General features: G+C 42.0%; 1 protein-coding gene across 20 annotated transcripts in view; it reads right to left on the bottom strand.

Moving 5' to 3' along the window:
* Positions 1-19970, bottom strand: part of LOC122557375 (teneurin-3) — a 2678940-nt gene that overhangs the window by 169642 nt on the left and 2489328 nt on the right. For all 20 annotated transcript variants that reach the window (XM_043705048.2, XM_043705074.2, XM_043705164.2 and 17 more), the window contains 2 exons: positions 18199-18321; positions 3854-4068 (listed from right to left, as the gene is read on the bottom strand). In XM_043705048.2, the coding sequence (XP_043560983.1) occupies positions 3854-4068; positions 18199-18321 (338 nt within the window). The remainder of the gene's footprint in view (positions 1-3853; positions 4069-18198; positions 18322-19970) is intronic.

Genomic DNA, 19970 nt, shown 5'->3' on the forward strand with positions numbered 1-19970 from the left:
AGCATGGAAACAGACTCTTCGGTACAACTTGTCCATTCTGACCAGATAGCCAAAACTACTTTAGTCCCATTTGCCAGCACTTGGCCCATATCCTTCTAAACCCTTCCTATTCATATACCCATCCAGATGTTGTAAATGTTGTAATTGTACCAGCCTCCACCACTCCATCTGGCAGCTCATTCCATACATGCACCACCGTTTGCGTGAGAAAGTTGCCCCTTAGGTCCCTTCTAAATTTTTCCTCTCTCACGCTAAACCTATGCCCTCTCATTCTGGACTCCCCCATCCCAAGGAAAAAACCTCATCCTATCCATGCCCCTCATGTATAAACCTCTATGAGGTCACCCCTCAGCCTCCGACGCTCCAGGGAAAATAGCCCCAGCCTACTCAGCCTCTCCCTATAACTCAAACCCTCCAACCCTGGCAACATGCTTTTAAATCTTTTCTGAACCCTTTCAAGTTTCACAACATCCTCCCGCTAGGAGGGAGACCAGAACTGCACGCAATATTCCAACTTACAAATATTTCAAATTCATTCTCTAAACTCACATACAAAGTCCAGACTTCTGGACATGTTCCTGGTGTATGCCCAAAAATCCACAACCTGAAAGGGGTCAGCACTTTCAGGAAAGAAAAGGAAACACCAAAGAGGGAAACAGTTTACAAAGCTTATATGTCCATTTTTCCGAGCAGCTTCTCCAAATTCTTTTGCATTCTAACTCCCATTTACCTTTGATGTTTGAGGCAAAATGGCAAACTGAAGTATTGAGAAAAAGTAACTGCTTTCCTATTCGGTGATTGTGATGGACAAGATGTTGGTCAAATTAACTGCGTGATGGTTCATGTGGAAAGCGTGACCTTTATATAATTGAAGAATGTATTGAGCAGGTTCCAATAAAAGCTGAAAACATCATAACGCATGGTACTAATGGTCAGCATGGATTCTCATTAACAATTAAAGTTTTCAATAGTTTGTATTGTTCCTTTTACTCCGAACAAAGAGAGATATTGATCTGCTGGTTAAATTAAAATGAGCCTTTTCAGAAAGTGGTGTGCAGTAGTTTCAAGCATCTATTGATCCTTCTTATATCAGCCTTCATTACCATCTATACTGAGCTATCTTATTTAACAAAGCTTAAAGTGATCTCAGTTGGCAAGACAGTGGTATTTTCTCCCATGTGTGAATCACATACAATATTCGCATTTTCTGAATGAAGCAAGTGGGACAACTGAAAGTCACAGTCAGTTGGACTCAAAACATCAGCTCTTTTCTCTCCTTACAGATGCTGCCAGACCTGCTGAGATTTTCCAGCATTTTCTCTTTTGGGTTCATCTTGGTGTTCAGGTTGGGATGGGCATCTGGTTCAGCTATTGTATGGAGGGATGATGGACTGTGTGTGTAACACTGGAGATGGTTGGCAGTGCAGGCTCGGAGTGCTGATATTGGAGGGGATTGGCGAAGTCTTGTGGTTGCATTCTGACAGCACTTGGAGGAGATTCCCAGGATTGGCGTGCTAAGATTTGCCTCTGAGGTATGACACAGTTGAGGGGTTAACTCTGTTGCTTTGTCAGTGGTTGGGTCTTGGCTGGGGTTAATTGAACTTGGGCAGCAATGGGACACAGATTGTTTTGGGGTTGTCAGCATTAATGTTGCAGTAGTGGCTTGACCTCAGGAAGGGATCAGGAATTGGATGGGAACACTTGAGATTAGCAGCACAGTACATGGGACTCTCAGATCCAACAACCTGGTTGTTGGGAACAGAGGTCTGACAGCCACAGATGAAGGTCTCAGGGTCCAATGAAAATGGAAGAGACTCCAAAGCCCAATGGTGCTGATTGGAAGTCCTGCCATTTAAAAGGAACGAAAGGGAAGCAAAGCATTCTTATTAAAATTGCAGTTCTCATCTTTATAACAATAAGAAAGATAATTTATATTCTGCTATAGATCCAACACTCCTTTTCAGTTCAAAAATATCTTTTGTTTGCTAATCAAGCATTTATTGAAGAGATATATTTCTAAACAGATATAGTGTTGTTTTCCTTTTAAATAATGATGTTCTGTTCTATGAAATCTTGATGCAAGGATTCATTATGCATTTATTAAGATTCAATTGCAATGCCAATTAATAAGATGTGAACAAACTCAAGCAATTTCTTGTTACACAGATCCAAGAAACCAAGAAAATGATCTTTTATTACTAGGTCAAAGTGATGCAGGCACTTGCAATCTTTAGGGGTTTATATTGTGTGAAATTAATATTTAGCATAATCCAAAGCAGGTTCTGAAAGACACTGTACAATAATATACTGCATAATGAGAGAAATTTCAATCAGTTTGTTGTGGTCAACTTTTCAGAATATCATATGAATCTATAGAATTGAAAACAAATAGATCTGTTCCTAAAAGGAACAGTGTGGATATCAATGGGCAATGAAAAAAACAGAGGCCCCTGTTCATTGTTAACAACAGCCACAAGCATAAATTGATAAGCTGTTTTCTGAGAGAGTTTCATATGTGACCATATCACTGAGCATGAATGAAAGTGGGAAAACAGACTTTCCACAACTGGCAAAATATCATACTGTAATTAAGCAGTATCACTATCTAAAACAGTCACAGAACTGAGGGGAATTATTATAGGTTGTGCATATTCATTTAAAGACATTGCAAATGGAAAGGACATTGGTGGTGGAAACACTGGGATGAAAATGAATTGGATTGAGGGTTCAAAGATAATTATCATGTCAATTGTGATGAAGTAAGAAGATGACATTCATATTTGTATTCCAATCCCACCTCTCATCACTGATATGTGCTTCCAGATAGTTTGTTATGGAGAGAGTAGCAAAGACTTACTAGAAATGTGTTAGGGATTTAAACAGGCAGTCAACAACAGGTGAATGTTAGCAGGATTATGGAGACTGTGTCAAGTGAGCAGAACTTGCACTGAGTGGATTCAGGAGGATGTTATATGCATGGGGAACCATAGTGATGTGAAGGCATATAAACCTCTGGCATTATTTTCAGTGGAGCTGAGATTGGAAGTTGGATTTATTAGATGCTGTTTTTTAAATAAATCATGAGGTATTTTGGTTTGTGAATTGGGTGCTAACCAGCTGCAGTTGGCAAATGACTGGAGGCCTCACTGTTAGAGAGAAGCAAATGGTTTGACAGCTTAAAGAGCACCAACCCACTTCATGCATGGGACAGGTAAAAGGCAGTTCCCAAATGTCTACCTCAACCAGAACCCATGGCTGTTACTGATACACTAAACCACACATGAACCGCCGAATCTAGCTGAGCTCAGGTAAAAAGGGAAAGAATATTTCCTCTATTTGAGGACTCAGTAATTGGGTAAGGCCAATTTTTTAAGGATAAATGTGAGAGAAATCAGATCAGTTTTGGAATCATACGAAGTCAGCAGAAGCTAATGGACCAAATGGCATCCATCCATGTCCTAAATTTGAATAGTCCATAAAGAATGGAAGATTTAAGACATTAGACAGAATAATGGGGACAGTACAAAGTGTTAATATTGAGACAAAGGCATAAGGTTGTAGCATTGATTGTCTAATATTGAAATTAAAAAGGCAACTGATGCAAACATAATCTATAACTTGGCGTATAGCTATGTTGTGCACAGGCACAAATAGCATCAGAAAATGGTAAAATCAAGAACAAAGTTAAGGAACAACTGGGTAAAGGATCAATGGAAGGAACCAATGTATTAAATGTTTGATCCAACCTGGGCAAACTCTAGGAGTTTAACTGTTCAGTTGATAACAAGAGCCAAAAGTCACATGCAAGATAGGAGTCACTGTTACATGCAGGATACTTTGACATGAGCCATACCTGAGTGTGTGAAGGAGGAAGCCCTTTCCGGCCATATACTCCAATCAATGCATCCTTCGGAAGGGATATGTTGAACTTCAGGAATTGGGGTTGATCAATAAAAAGTTGAGCTCTCCAAAAGACACCAGGAGGCACCTCCTGTATCGCCCACCGGCCCAAGTCAACCTCACCTGAATCTATGGTGTTGTTTTCTTGATAGGTGATGCCAAGCTTCCCTTGAAGTGAAGAAAATACTTTCAGAATGCAAGTTTCCAAGGCATAACATCAACATCAATCTTTGAATTGTGAGTCTAGAGGTATAGTTTTATCCATGATTATCCTCCTCCAGGCACCTTCCGTACTGATACGTACTGACATATTTGCATGGGAAGGGAATCCAGGGTTGAGAATTCAAACCCTATCATGCAATTAAATCCACTTAAGTAGAGTAGTATGTGAATTAGCACCAGGCAATGTTAACCTGAAAACTGTCACTGTTGTAAATCCTCACAGCACCTCAGGAATATGATTCAGGGAAGGCAAATCCACTTGGATTGTAGTGAATCCAGACTCTCACTCCAATTTGGAATCTTAATGTTCTGCAAATTGGCCTAACAAATAACTCAATTTCTCTGGGCAAAGAGTAAAGACAATAAGCCAAGGCCTTATTATCACTTTATCACAGAAACAAATTAGAATCAAACACAAACAGGACAGCTAGCTCTGTGTGTGAATGAATCTCAACTTCATATCTTTATATTGGATTTCTCTCTCCACAGATGCTGCCAGACCTGCTGAGCTTCTCCACCATTTTCTGCATTTATTTCATACGATACTTCCTGATCTTGTCAGGTTTGTAATTTTAACCATACTGCAAGCAAACATCAAGCAAAGGTGAATTTTCCATTCATGGCTGAGTTATTGAAAGTCAGTAAGATATCCTAAGTGACTAGTTTTCCCAGAGGGAGTGAAGAGATAATTTGGCTCTTTCATTGGTTATACTCAGCCTTCTCAATCACGGACTGTAGCTCATATGATCTCTCAAGGACTAGTTCTGCATCAATAATTGTTCAATCTCAAAGACGGTGAAGGAGAATATTCATTCATCCTCACAATTCAAGCTTTCTATCCTCATGCTGTAACCTCTGTATTCAAATGGGACCCAAGTGGGAATCAAAAGCCAGTGGTTAGGTCTCTCCATACAATTCAGAATGGGTATCAGATTATGTGTCATTTCTACAACTTACATGTTGCAGATAACCTAAAACACTTGCCCTTGAACATAGCCAGTTTACATACTAATGACAGGGCGTCTGTTGCAAGGTCTCTTGAGGATGTTGTTTACTTTGAATATAACTATATGATTAGAATGGAATAGCAGCCATTACCAAACAGTGTGTGTGTGATTTGTTATGCAGTAGCGATAGAATTTGCAGTTTAATTCCACTGATTAATCATTGTGCCAATCATCAGTCAACCATCAGGACTCAAACAGCAGAGCATTAGAAACGGAATTTTAGGGTAAACATGGCAGGAAATTTGTTTAGTTTAAAGCTAATTGACTGAAACTCTTGTTTAAATTGTTGTAGAGTGAAATGAGAACTTTTTAACCAGGTTTCACTGGCATGACTCTAAAACAAGCAAACATGGAATGATCATATAATCTGATATCTTTGTGAAAATGTGCGTGGAGTTCATTCTTATGATCCCTGTTCCAGACACTGTTGCTATTATAGTCATTTTAAAAAAAAGCTTGTGTAAATCCTTCAATATTGAGGTCACTTTAATTTTCAGCAGCTTTATTTTCTTATGTTAGTTTCAGGTATTTTCCAACCCATCAGATATATGCCCTGGGAGCAGTGTGTGTGGCATCGATAATGCACACAATCAGTTTTCATTCATGCGTGTATCCGTCACCTCTGACTCAACAAATATTGTAAATTATATTCCACAGTATGGGATAAATGAGCAACATGTGGACATCTTGATTATGTGAAAAGTAATATTACTTTTAGGCCAAGAACGGTATGTCAACAGTTTGAAAATCATGAATTCCACAATACCCTCAGCTACAATTCTTTGCATTTCATTCCCTAATCCCAAAAGAGAATTCTTTTTTCGCGGCTTCATTGTACTGTTGTCTGGCATACTGTGTTTAATTTTCTCCTGGACTCATCTGCCACTGCCCAACACAAGAATATGTAGGAAGATCCAAATCTAAGTTGCTCCAGCTGATAGGAAGGATTGTAGTGGGCCAGGAGGCAGGACTGCATTTGGGGATGGCTTGTGCAAGAAATGCCATTTTGTCTTGAATTAGAGTTAGACTTCATTGTTCACAAGCACTCAAGTCCAGGAATACAGGAGTACAGTGAAAAGTGTAGAAAGTTGCCATTCCCCAGCGCAATCTTGGATGCAGAACCAGAATCTCCAAAACAAAAACAGAGAAGAAAAACAAAAGGTAAGAAAAAAATCCAGATCTCAAAGTCTAAGCCTTATCTCTGAACCATCCAAGCAGGAACCCGGACTTTGCCATGGCTTGAACCCCCGCGTGTCTCACATTGACTGCAAGGAGGAGTCACATGTTTGCTGCCAACGCTGTTTCCAATCGCAGAAGGAGTCATGTCCACTGCTGCCGCCTCAGCCTGCTGGGAGGCTCCCGCCATTTTGTGCACAACTGCTCTTGCTGCTGTGCCAAGGCCACCGATTAACCCATTGCCAAAAGCTTGACAGGAAAGGAAAACGAGAAACAAAACAAAAGTAAAAACAAAAAAAAAGTGAAGCTTAAAAGAAAATAAGGAAAGCAGATGGGAGCAGACAAGCCCAGGGCTCAGAAGCGCTCCCTCAGCTCTGCTAGTTTGCCATCTTCATACTTACCCCAATGTTCTACTACTTCTCTCTTCCTGGGTTTGAGAATTTTGTCCAGTTAATTATTACACTCAGAGTAAAAAGGCATTGATTTGGAGAGTCCGAGAAGGACATGGCCAGTTCATGCACAAGAACACCACCACCGCAAGTTTCCCTCCAAGCCACACGCCACCCTCACTTGGAAATATGTCACTATTCCTCCATGGTTGGTCAGTCAAAACCCTGGAACACCCCTCTTAACTGAAGTGGGGAACTATCTGCTCCCCATGGACTCCCCAGTGGTTTAAGAAGGAGCTCACACCAGATTCTCAAGCTTAATTAGGATAGACAACAAATGGAGCCCACATTCTAAGGAGGAATAAATATGTACTTTACTGCATCGAGGCAATTAAACAGCCTCAGATTTGGAAGCAGGAAATTCTAATCCCTGTGCCTTCAGGACACCAAGCAAGAAAAGTGTTGTGTCTCACAAAATTACAAACAAAATACACAAATAAAAGTATCAAAACATGCCTGATGAATAAAATTCAAAGACAATGCTCTAATTAATGTCTTTTTTTGTGCTACCATTAAAACTTTCAGTGTATTTTTTCCCTAAATTGAGAAAATGTTTTTTAAATTGGTGAGGCTGAAGGGCTTTTCACTGACTCCAAGTGATTTGAGTATTTTCATTGTTAGTGTTGTAACTGACACTAATTAACATGTCAGGAAGTAGAATAAACATTCTTCTATTAATCAATATTAATGGTACTTCACATTCAATGAAACAGGAGTGCCTTTGACCTGCCCACTGTGAGCTGACAGCAGAAGCTGTTACCTATGGCAAGAAATGCCTTCCAGGCGAATTGTGCAACCTCATTGATCCACAATTCTCAACTTCAGTTTCTCTAGTTTCACCCAATTGACTTTTAACAGGACCATGTTTGACCTCTCCAAAGCCAGCACTGATCAGGATTTCAGAAGGAGCTTCCAATGAAAAGACAAAGTTAATTGCACTAATTATGAACATTCACAGGATGTCCATAAAACTCAGCTGTTTTGCTGATTTGTAATAAATTCAGAATGGAATGTAGATTCTTTATTGGACTTCTGATCATAATTAAATTGGCTACTGCTTTCAACATAGGTTCAATTTATGCATTTTTTTTTAAAAAGCTGATTTACAGTTGTTTTTTCTGGAACAAAGCCGCAAACGTTGCTGTAAAATTTAAGAGCAACTACAGTGTAATGTGAACTTTATGCTCTTAATTTCTTGATAAAATTTGTGTATGTGATAATTTATGCCGGTTTTCTGCCAAAATATTGTTAAATGCAAATTACTGCTGGTGCCTGTGACACAATTTGATTGAATCCTCTGCCCAGGAGAAAGTGAGGACTGCAGATGCTGGAGATCCGAGTTGGAAATGCGCAGCAGGTCAGGCAGCATCCTAGGAGCAGGAGAATCGATGTTTCGAGCATAAACCCTGAATAATTCCTGAAGAAGGGCTTATGCCCGAAACGTCGATTCTCCTGCTCCTTGGATGCTGCCTGACCTGCTGCGCTTTTCCAGCAACACATTTTTCAGCTTTGAATCCTCTGCCCACTCATGATTAGTGGATTAACATTTTCACTTGTGTTATCCTAATTTTTTTTAAAAGTTGACCAGAAATCTGAGTTACATTTCCACAAGTAATGTTGATATGCAAACTCATCTAGATTTTGCTATAACCCTTGCAGTGGTTTGATCCAGGAACCTTTGGTTCAAAGTATTTAACTACAGTGAGAAACAGTTAAAAAACAGAAATTGCTGGAAAAACTCTGCAGGTCAGGCTGCATTTGAGGAGAGAAAACAGAGAAGTGTCCTGTGACCCTTCTTCAGAACATGTTTCTGATTTCCAGCATCCGCAGTTAAAGCATACAGTTATATAGCATGGAAACAGACACTTGGGTCAAATATGCCCATGCCGATCAAACTTGCCATTTGATTCCATTTTGCCAATATCCCTCTAAACCTTTCGTATTCAGGTACCTGTCCAAATGTCTTTAGGTGGCATGGTGTCTCAGTGGTTAGCACTGCTGCTCCACAGCACCACGGTCCCAGGCTTGATTCCTGCCTCGGGTGACTGTTTGTGTGGAGTTTGCACATTCTCTGCATGGGTTTCCTCCAGGTGCTCTGGCTTCCTCCCACAATCCAAAGATGTGCAGGTTAGGTGAACTGACCATGCTAGATTGCCCATAGTATTAGGTGCATTAATCAGAGGGGAAATGGGTCTAGGTGGGTTACTCTTCAGAGGGTTGCTTGTTGGGCCAAAGGGCCTGTTTCCACACTATGGAAACTAATCTAAAAATGTTGTAACTGCACCTGCATCCACCACTTCCTCTGGTAGTTCATTCCACACATGAACCACCCTCTGTGTGAAAATGTTGCCCCTCAGCTTCCTTATAAATCTTTCTCCTCTCACCTTAAAATTATGTCCCCTAGTTTTGAACTCCCAAACGCGAGGGAAAAAGATATTTGCTCTAACCTTTTGTCCGCCCCTCATGATTTTATAAACCTCTATCAGGTCACCCCTCAACCTCCTATGCACCAAGGAAAATTCTTTGCTGTTTTGTTGTGAGAAACAGTTAAGTACATCAGAAATGAGTAAGAAGGATATCACAACAATGGGGCAAGAACAAGAGAGCATTACATGACTATTTGAATAGAAACAATCAGTAGAGGTACGGTGAAAAAGAAGGAAATTGTCATTAAATTATAGTACTCATTTAGAGAGCTGTTATAGACAAGATGGGCTGAATGGTCTCCTTCTACATTGTAACAGTTCTGTGCACACCATGCTTCATGTATTTCTTTTTGAGGTCTGGGAGGCATTTATACAACATTATTTATTGCACATTGCATTGTTGCTCTTCATTACTGACCTGAGAATCAACCACATGGGGCTGAACTAGTAACACGCATGTCAGATCAGGCAAGGGTGATACTTCCTTGCTCTGAAGGGCATCAGGAAAGCATTTGGATCATAAGAGTCACCCAGCAGCTTTTATGATAATTTCTTTGCTGTTAGTCCACAATTTGCCAGATTTGTTGAATTTAGTTTCCCACGTTGTCATTTTTGCAGGGATTTAAATGAATCACCCTGATTTTGGAACAGTGACATTTAGTTCTACATTCTCCTGCAAGAAGAAACACCCTTTCCCCACCCCAAACTTGTCAAAAACCCTCAGAATCTTGGATGTTTCAATCAAGGCACCTCTGACTCTTCTGAACACTGGCAGAGCTGAAAAATGTGTTGCTGGAAAAGCGCAGGTCAGGCAGCATCCAAGGAGCAGGAGAATCGACGTCGCGGGCATTAGCCATTCTTCAGGAATGAGGAAGGTGTGCCTAGCAGGCTAAGATAAAAGGTAGGGAGGAGGGACTTGGGGGAGGGGCATTGGGAATGCGATAGGTGGAAGGAGGTTAAGGTGAGGGTGATAGGCCAGAGAGGGGGTGGGGGCGGAGAGGTCGGGAAGAAGATCGCAGGTCAAGAAGGTGGTGCTGATTCCGAGGGTTGGGACTGAGATAAAGTGAGGGGAGGGGAAATGAGGAAGCTGGAGAAATCTGCATTCATCCCTTGTGGTTGGAGGATTCCTAGGCGGAAGATGAGGTGCTCTTCCTCCAGGTGTCGTGTTGCCATGGCCTGGCGATGGAGGGAGGCCAAGGACCTGCATGTCCTTGGTGGAGTGGGAGGGGGAGTTAAAGTGTTCAGCCATGGGCGGTTAGTTTGTTGGTGCGGGTGTCCCAGAGGTGTTCTCTGAAACGTTCCGCAAGTAGGCGGCCTGTCTCCCCAGTGTAGAGGAGGCCACATCGGGTGCAGTGGATGCAGTAAATGATGTGTGTGGAGGTGCAGGTGAATTTGTGATGGATATGGAAGGATCCCTTGGGGCCTTGGAGGGAAGTGAGGGGGGAGGTGTGGGCGCAAGTTTTGCATTTCTTGCGGTTGCAGGGGAAGGTGCCGGGAGTGGAGGTTGGGTTGGTGGGGGGGTGCGGACGAGACGAGGGAGTCGCGGAGGGAGTGGTCTTTCCGGAACGCTGATAGGGGAGGGGATGGAAATATATCCTTGGTGGTGGGGTCTGTTTGGACCCCACTGGCAGAACCTAGCCTGTCCCAACCATTCCTCATTGGGGAGAAGACATCCTTTACTTCCATCCGGCAGAGTTTTCATCCTTCACAATTTCTTTTCGCACGATGAGCCTCAGGTTGATCTCTCTTTTGAAAGGCATGAAGGAAGTCCGAGCTGTCTGGCTCCAAAAACAAACCACATCCTGCATTGAGATGTGATTTCCCCAAGGCTGGGCTACTCCAGAACAGCCAAACCTCAGAGCAATTTGAAGCCACGCATTTTGCTGTTTCCCAGGGCGTCCTTCCAAATATACTGCTCTGGGCCTGAATGGGGAGGGACGTCAGATATGAGGCACCATACGAATTCTTACTAATTGGCTGCAGATTGCTTCTGGATTAGTCTGAAATGGCGGTCATCACTCACTTAGACTTAATAACATCCTTTGGTGGTCAAGAGCATTCTCGGCATGAAAGTTAATACAAACAGCTCTTTAGCAATCTCAGTGAATTAGCCTTTTCATTACAGAAGTTGGAAACATCAGGTCTGGGTGGCTGCAAACTCAGGAATGAAATCAGATATTTTTATCATGTGTTTTCGGCTCTGGATTATGGAAGACGCGAGCATTCCATATTGCAGTGGCTCAGAGTGCAAACTCTTTGCTGTGGTCAGTAGCTGGAACTCTGATGATGCTGGGTTCACACACTACTCTACTTGAGCCCAAATCTCTGTGTTGCCGGTCTGATGGTATGTTCTCAGGGGTGCTGTCTATTCAATGATAAAGCAATGCTTCATTTGCCTACCTCAGGCCGATGTACAAGATCAAACAGTGTAAACAAAAATAACCAGCCCCTTTCCATCTTTGATTATTTTCCGTCCTCCTCAGGGACATTTTGTAACAATAGTGGCAGTCACTCGCTCTTTCATGCAAAGGTCACCGCAAAGTTGGATTGGAGTGCATAAATACAGAGACTGAACAGAAATGTGAGGATATCTCTTGTGTACGGTGAAGGGATAAAATATCCCAAACACCTCACAAATCAGTGCTGCAAATAGTTGCGCAGATGTCTTACTCTAAACCTGCACCACTTTCCTGTCAACCTCTGTACCAACAGGAACTTGGGGCTGTTTAGCCACTATAGCAGTTATTGACTTTGACTAAAAACTATTTAGTTTTTATAATGAATCTCAAGCAAAGTGGGGCTGAATTTCCTTCCATTGATGACTTAGAATGTTTTTTCTATTCTGGGTGATGACTTTTGGTAAAATTGTTGAAGGACATTTACCTCTTCCTGGTTGAAGCTTTAGAATCATTAAAAGGGAGAATTTTCAATATGCATGGCACAGCTCTTGATCTCCTACTCATGCCACATCAAACACTGTGTTAATGTAGAAGCATTTCTAATGAACCTACTTAGACATGGTATGACACACATCTGGGAAAGGGGGACTTGAACTTAGACTTTCTGGCCCAGAGATAGAGACACTACTGTTTTATCATTAGTTTAAAACAGACTGGAGAAGACAAGGTCAAGAACTGTCTTCAAGCTTAGACTTTAAAGCTATGCTATCAATTATATATTAATACGAAATACCACTTACACATTAGATAAGGACTAATCTATCTTCTTTGTGTGTTCATGTTCACGTTGCAATCTGGTCTGGTGGAGATTTCCAGAGTGTTCTGACTCCACACACACTATTATTTATGCTCAGATGAGCAGGTCTATGATTAGATTAGATTACAGTGTGGAAACAGGCCCTTCGGCCCAACAAGTCCACACCGACCCGCCGAAGCGAAACCCACCCATACCCCTACATTTACCCCTTACCTAACACTATGGGCAATTTAGTATGGCCAATTCACCTGACCCTGCACATCTTTGGACTGTGGGAGGAAACCGGAGCACCCGGAGGAAACCCACGCAGACACGGGGAGAACGTGCAAACTCCACACAGTCAGTCGCCTGAGGCGGGAATTGAACCCGGGTCTCTGGCGCTGTGAGCCAGCAGTGCTAACCACTGTGCCACCGTGCCGCCCACAATGATATCATTGCAATGATGCTCCAGGGCCGGAAACACTTACACAACAGCTGTCACTGTATCACAGGACCTTTAGTCTTTAAGCAAACTGTTTGGACATGCTTTGGCACACCTTGTAAGGTCGGGACATGATCTATGTTGTACAGCAGCCCCTTGAAAGGGCTGGTTTATAATGAAAGGAACATTATACCATGCAATGCCCAATCTCTGAGGTGGAGCTGCCTTTATGCTGCCTAACCCTTTAAAAACTCAGAATGACCATAAAAATGAGGCTAATTGATGTGGCGGATTTGCAGACTGAAAAGTGTTTGTAAAAGAAATTCCTGTCTTTCAATCTTTTCCTTTTATATTTTCTCTCGTTTGACGAACAGGGTTGGATTTCCTTCCCAAGGCAATAAAAATGGATATGTTTCCTGGTTTACTTGGAGACTACACCTAGTGGGATTCCAGTTGCAAATCAGGAAACTTAGGGTGGAATAAAGATAACTGTCCCTTTAATGAGCTGCTGCAACCACATTGGGCTAAGTGGCCTCCTTCTTTGCCATAATATTTCTGCAATTCTGTGACCGTAGTTTCTGCAGTCCTCAGCCAAAATTGGGCTCAACAAAATTCAAGATTCTGGGACCAGAATGTTGGCGAATTGCTTAACTAGGGCTGTGGGCAGGGCTTTAAACCACATAGTGGGGGGAGTGGGTTCAGTTGCATGGAAAATTACATAAAAAGTTAAGCGGGGAGTGGTCGCAGAGGTGTTGGGATAAGGTATTAGCATGGATAGAGGACCGGCTGACTGGCAAAAAGCAGAGTGTGTGGATAAAGGATAGCAACTGGTGAGTGGTAGGGTTCTGCAGTTGTCGGTGTTGGGACCACAACTATTCCTGTTATATATTTATGATCTGGATGAAGGAACTGAGGGTGTTGTTACTGAGTTTGCAGATAACGTAAAGATGAGTGGCGAGATTGGCTAGGCCACTTTTGGAATATTGTGAGCAATTCTGGTCTCCTTCCTATTGGTAGGATGTTGTGAAACTTCAGCAAAGGTTCAGAAAAGATGTACAAGGATGTTGCCAGAGTTGGAGGATTTGAGCTATCGGGAGAGGCTGAATAGGCTGGGGCTGTTTTCCCTGGAGCGTCGGTGGCTGAGGGGTGACGTTAGAGAGATTTATAAAACCATGAGGGGCCTGGATAGGATAAATAGACAAGGTCTTTTCCCTGAGGTGGGGTGAATCCAGAACTAGAGGGCATAGGTTTAAGGTGAGAGGAGAAAATTTAAAGGGGGCCAAAACGGCAACATTTTCACGCAGAGGATGGTCCGTGTATGGAATGAGGTGCTAGAGGAAGTGGCGGAGGCTGGTACAACTATAACATTTGAAAGACATCTGGATGGGTACATGAATAGGAGGGGTTTAGAGGGATATGGGCCAAATGCTAGTAAGTGGAACCCGACTAGGTTAGGATGTCTGGTTATCACGGACAAGTTTGACCGAAGGGTCTGTTTTGGTGCTATACATCTCCATGATTCTACGACTCTATGACAGGTAGTGCTAAGGAAGCAGAAGGCTGCAGAAGGAGTTGTAGAGGGGCAAAGAAGTGAGAAAATGTGACGATATGCACTTTGGTTGGAAGAACAGAGATGTACATTATTTTCTAAATGGGAAAAGCTTCAGACATCTGAAGCAAAAAGGAACTTGGGATTGTCTTAAGGTTAACATGCAGGTTCAGTTAGCAGTTAGGAAGGCAAATACAATGTTAGCATTTATTTCAAGAGGGCCAGAAGACAAGAGCAGAATGTGTCTGCTGAGGCTGTTATAAGGCTCTGGACAGACCACGTTTAGAATATTGTGAGCTGTTTTGAGCCTTGCATCGAAGGAATTGGAGGGAGTCCAAAGCTGATTTGTAAGAATGATCCCAGGGATGGACAGTTTTTCAGATGAGGAGCAACTGAAGATTCTGAATTTGTACTCGATGGAGTTTAGATGATGAAAGGTGATGCGATTGAAACTCACAGAAAACTGAGAGGCCTGAATAAAGTGGACATCGAGAAGATGTTTCCGTCAGTAGGAGAGACTAGGACCTGAGGGCACCGCCTCATAATGAAGGGATGAACCTTTCAAACTGAGATGAGGAGGAATTTCTTCAGCCAGAGAGTAGTTAATCTGTGGAACTCATTGGTACAGTGGACTGTGGAGGCCAAGTCATTGAGTGCATTTAAGATAAACAATAGGCAGGTTCTTTCTTGGTAAGGGGATCAAGGGTTATGGGGAGAAGGCACGAGAATGATGTTGAGAAACATATCAGCCATTAGCGAATGTCTGAACAGACTCAATGGGCTGAGTGGTCTAAATCTGTTCTTATATCTTATGGTCTTCAGTTCAGGAAAAGAATCATATTGGGTTCAAAATGTTCATTTTTGTTTCTCTGTCCCCGGAAGCTGCTGGATTGGCTGGAACTCTCCACAATTTTCTGTATTTATTTAAAATGGAGGTGGAAGTTCTTACCATCACATTCGACTGCCAACTGTATTGCTATCCCACTTAATTTAAGCAAAAGAAAAATCTAGCCTCTGATATGTGAATTGTATGGTTTCATATTAGAATAAGACTTCTATGCTGTGTGTGTGTCTGTGTGTGCATGTTCGCACCTCTATGCATGTGCCTGTGTGTGTGTTCCTATGCAATTGTGTGTGCATGTGCCTGTCTCGTGCCTGCTGGTTTCATATCTTTTTGATGTAAAATTATTTTATCATTTTACATAGTGAACACCCAACCGAGAATCAAATTTTACATTGCTATTATTGCAAATAACATTCCATTACACAGTAGGCTTTTAGCACCATAAAAAGCAAACAGTGTGAAGACTTCAGGTTTCTAAGTAAAAGATCACTGATGCCAGAATGTTCAACTTAACAGCATTTTACTTAAAGACACAAAGATTGTTTTGATTGAAATGTACTGTTTGTTTTGGGCAAGTTTGCTGAATTTGAAATGAAACATGATGGATTCGACTAATTGACAAATGTAAAAATTTAATAATTGACACACCTCATAAATTTAACAGATGGAGAAAATTATTCAAGTCAAACTATAGACTAATCACAGATCAAGGCAGAATTTCACATTTGTTCTTTCAGTGTTTCCAAACAGACGGCGCAATGATGATTTACTCTGCCATCCAAACACGGTTTTAAATTCCTAGCTTTAATTCCTACGTTTAAAAGGTATAAAAACAATTTATAGTGCAATATATAGAGGCTCTACTCCCATAGGGCAGAGTTGATGGGCCAAATGGACTATATTTGTTATGACATCTCATGGTCTATTTAAGATGATCTGGGTCTCCAAAATGGTGGTATCAATGCACAGATTATGCAGTTGACAAGTTTAAACTCACCCTGAGTTGAAGGGGGGTTGAGAAGTAACCTACAGAGGTTTATAAAATCATTAGGGGCATGGATAAGATAAATAGGTGAGGTATTTTTCCTCGGGTGGAGGGGTCCAGAACTAGAGGGCATAGGGTTATGGTGATAGGTGAAAGATACAAAAGCGACCTAAGCGGCAACTTTTTCATGCAGAGGGAGTGTGTGTGTATGGAATGAGCTGCCAGAGGAGGTTGTGGAGACAGGTATAGTTGTAGTATTTAAAAGGCATTTGGATGGGTATATGAATAGGAAGGGTTGAAAGGGTTATGGGACAAGTGCTGGAAATGGGATTAGATTAGGTTGGGATATCTGGTTGGCATGAACGAGTTGGACCGAAGGGTCTGCTTCCGTGCTGTACATCTCTATGACTCTAAGAATTGTCTATCTGCCATCTGCTATATTGATATGTCTAAGATGCTACACCTTTGATGTTATGGGTTTTTTTTTCATTTCCAGCACTCATTAGTCTTTCTGTCTGTGCAGAACACCCTCCCATATGTCCACATCTCAAATGCCTTCAGTTTATCAATCATCTACTTGTTCATGCCTCTGAGGTATATAACTTTTGATGACAAAATGTTGCACCTCAACATTCTTTTCCTGCGTTTCAAGTTCAGTTTCTTTCGACGTTAGCACATTAGCACGAGGGGAAGTAGCTCATGAGAATATGATTAGTATTGCAAAATGAAGGATGTCTCAAAGCTCTTTAGAGCCGATGCACCTATTGAAGTGTTGTAATGTAGGAACTGTTACAGTCAGTTTGCACATAGCAAGCTCCCATAAACCGCAATGTCATAATGACCAGAAAATCTCCCTTTTCCCTGATGTTGATTGAGGGATGAATCAGCCAAGGGATAATTCGGCCGAGGGGTGGATTAGTGGCTCAGTGGTTAGCATTGCTGCCTCATAGGGTGAGAGACCTGGATCGATTCCACCCTCAGACAACTGTCTGTGTGGAGTTTGCACATTCTCTCCTTGTTTGCATGGATTTCCTCCGGAAGCTCTGGTTTGTTCCCACAGTCCAAAGATGCGCAGTTAGGATAGATTGGCCATGCTAACTTGCCCACAGTGTCTAGGGAAGCGCAGGCTAGGTGAATTAGCCATTGGGAAATACAGGGTCACAGGGATAGGGTAAGGTGGTGGGACTGGGTGGGATGCTCTTCAGAGTGTCAGTGTGGACTCGATGAGCTGGAGCACCTGCGTCCACACTGTAGAGATTCTGTGTACTCCACTGCTCTTCTTCAAAGTAGTCTGATGGAATGATTTACATCCACCAGAGAGAGCAAGCATATTCAGTTCATATTGCTCTCCTGTTCTCTTTGTCCCACACTGGACTGTGCAAGCCGACTTCTTGTTGCTCAACTCGAGGAATGGGACTCAATCATATCCCTGTGATTCAGGCAAGAGTGCGAGCAACTGATCCACAACTAATAGTGTAATATTATTTAGAAAATGATTTGGATACAACCAGACTACACATACAAATTCTTGAAGGGGAAGACTGATGGAAACGTAGGAGAGTGAAACAGAGCTAAAAATGGATAGCAGGCATAATAACTAAAGACATAACAACAATACTGGACTACCTTTTGAAATATAAACACATGTTATAAACACAGAGAATGCTGGCAAAACTCAGCAGTTCGAAAAAAGCTCATATCCGATTGGACACATTAATTCTGTTTTATTTTCCACAGATACCACCAGGAGTTTTCCCAGCACTATCTGTGTTTGTTTCAGATCTCCAGCATCTGCAGTATTTTGCTTTTATGAAATGTGCATGTGGTTGATGTCATGGAATGTCAACTGCAGCACAGGGCAGATCGAGGTGGCGATCTGTGGCAGTCATCCCTCTGGGAGGAAGGTGAAACAAAATGAAAAGAAAACAAAAGTCAACACATCTGAAATATCAATTCTCACTTTCTATGCATTCTGCTTATTCTAGACCCATTTAATTGCTTACCACTATCGCCAGATGTTGATGTTACTGCATTAGTTGGTGAGCTCTCTGTCTTCACTTTTCCGTTTTCAAACATGTAATTTTCGACCTGCTGCAGCTGCCAGTTCAGGCCGAGTAGATGCATTGCTGATTAAAGAGAAAGTGCATATCAAAATCAGAAAGGTCAAGGCTCCAGCGATATTTCAAAGCTAAACAATTACTTGATGAAATCAGCATTGCGTGACATCTTTGTGGAATTTTCTGCCCAGGATGTAAAGCTCAGAGATCAAGTCTCCCAAATGCGTAACAAACCTACATCTGAGGTGCAGATTTCTAGGCAATCATTGAGAAGATACTTAACATTCGATACCCCCAACATTTCAAGAATAATTTCTTCAAATTGGTGCTTTTTAAAATTAAGTACACCATTAAGAAATTGAAATATTTTTAACATATTTCTGTTGAAGCCAAAATGGTAAATACTACACAGCATCACTTTGAGATGGCATGCTGGCTCAATGGTTAGCACTGCTGCCTCACAGCACCATGGACCTGGGTTTGATTCCAGCCTTGGGCGACTGTCTGTGTGGAGTTTGCATGTTCTCCCCATGTCTGCTTGGGTTTCCTCTGGCTTTTTTTCCACAGTCCAAAGATATGTAAGTTAGGTGAATTGGCCATGCTAAATTGCCATAGTGTTCAAGGATGTGTTAGTTTGAGGTAAATATAGACTAATTGGGGAGGGGAGTGGGTTTGGCTAGGTACTCTTTGGAGGGTTGGTCTGGACTTGTTGGGCCGAAAGGTCTGTTTCCACACAGTAGGAATTTGAAGAGACAATTTTATTCTTGTTACAATACCCTAATGACTTACCCACACTTTTTCTCTGCCATCTTCCCTGAGCAGGAAGCTGGAAATTGCTGGGGTCAGATTTTCAAAACAAGAGGGAAAACACCATTCTCAAGGGTGCCTTGGGCATGATAGCCTTTACACAAGTGGAGGTCACCACCTGGAGTGTTGTAAAGGGTGTTTGAGGCCAGGACTCAAATGCTGTTCTGACCACCTGACGTGGAGGTGAATTCCAAACCATGGCACTGAGCCCTTCCAAAACATAGGGGTTGCCTGTCTGATGCTAATGGCAAATGCGTGGTGGTGGCCATGTTGGAGGCTGCCATTAACTTGCCAAGAGAGCCAGTAGCTCCTGGAAGGAGCTGGCAGTGTGAGGCAAGGTGAAAGGGCTCTTGCAAGATAAATAAAATTCCAGAGTTAGCCCTGCTGCTTAGATCAATGAAAATACACATTCAGCATGATGACAAATAAACTTTCCTTGGCCCTACAGTGATCTTGACAGCTATGAATTAAGACAACACAGGTTTTCCAGAATCAAAGTTTAAGAGTCCAATTTTGCACTTGACAGCCCCTTGAGAAGCTTCTTATGGGCCATTACAGGTTTTCCATTCTCCCTCCGATCAGACCTGAGAAAATTACAAACTGTTCCAGAAGAGACAGGATCTCAAACAAGATTTAATCATTTCCAACTTGTGCTATAGTGTCCTTATGGATATAGGATTGTAATGAGCTTGTTTGAACACACTGGCCAATGGAAATAGAATCCAAAGTGATCTAATTTGCAGCAAGCCCTGAAATTTAATCCTCTTTCTTTTTAAGTATGACTTATTCGGACCAGCACTGAAGCAATAAAGAGTAATTGACTATGCAGAAATGGGAAGAAGTGTACTTGGCATACAGCCATACTGGGCTGAACAAAAAATGGATTTCAGTGGTGGATATGTTCATTGCTT

Source organism: Chiloscyllium plagiosum, unplaced genomic scaffold (assembly GCF_037043375.1).
Source record: "Chiloscyllium plagiosum isolate Xiang-an unplaced genomic scaffold, Cpla_swu_hap1 HiC_scaffold_2, whole genome shotgun sequence".
NCBI classification, from domain to species: domain Eukaryota; kingdom Metazoa; phylum Chordata; class Chondrichthyes; order Orectolobiformes; family Hemiscylliidae; genus Chiloscyllium; species Chiloscyllium plagiosum.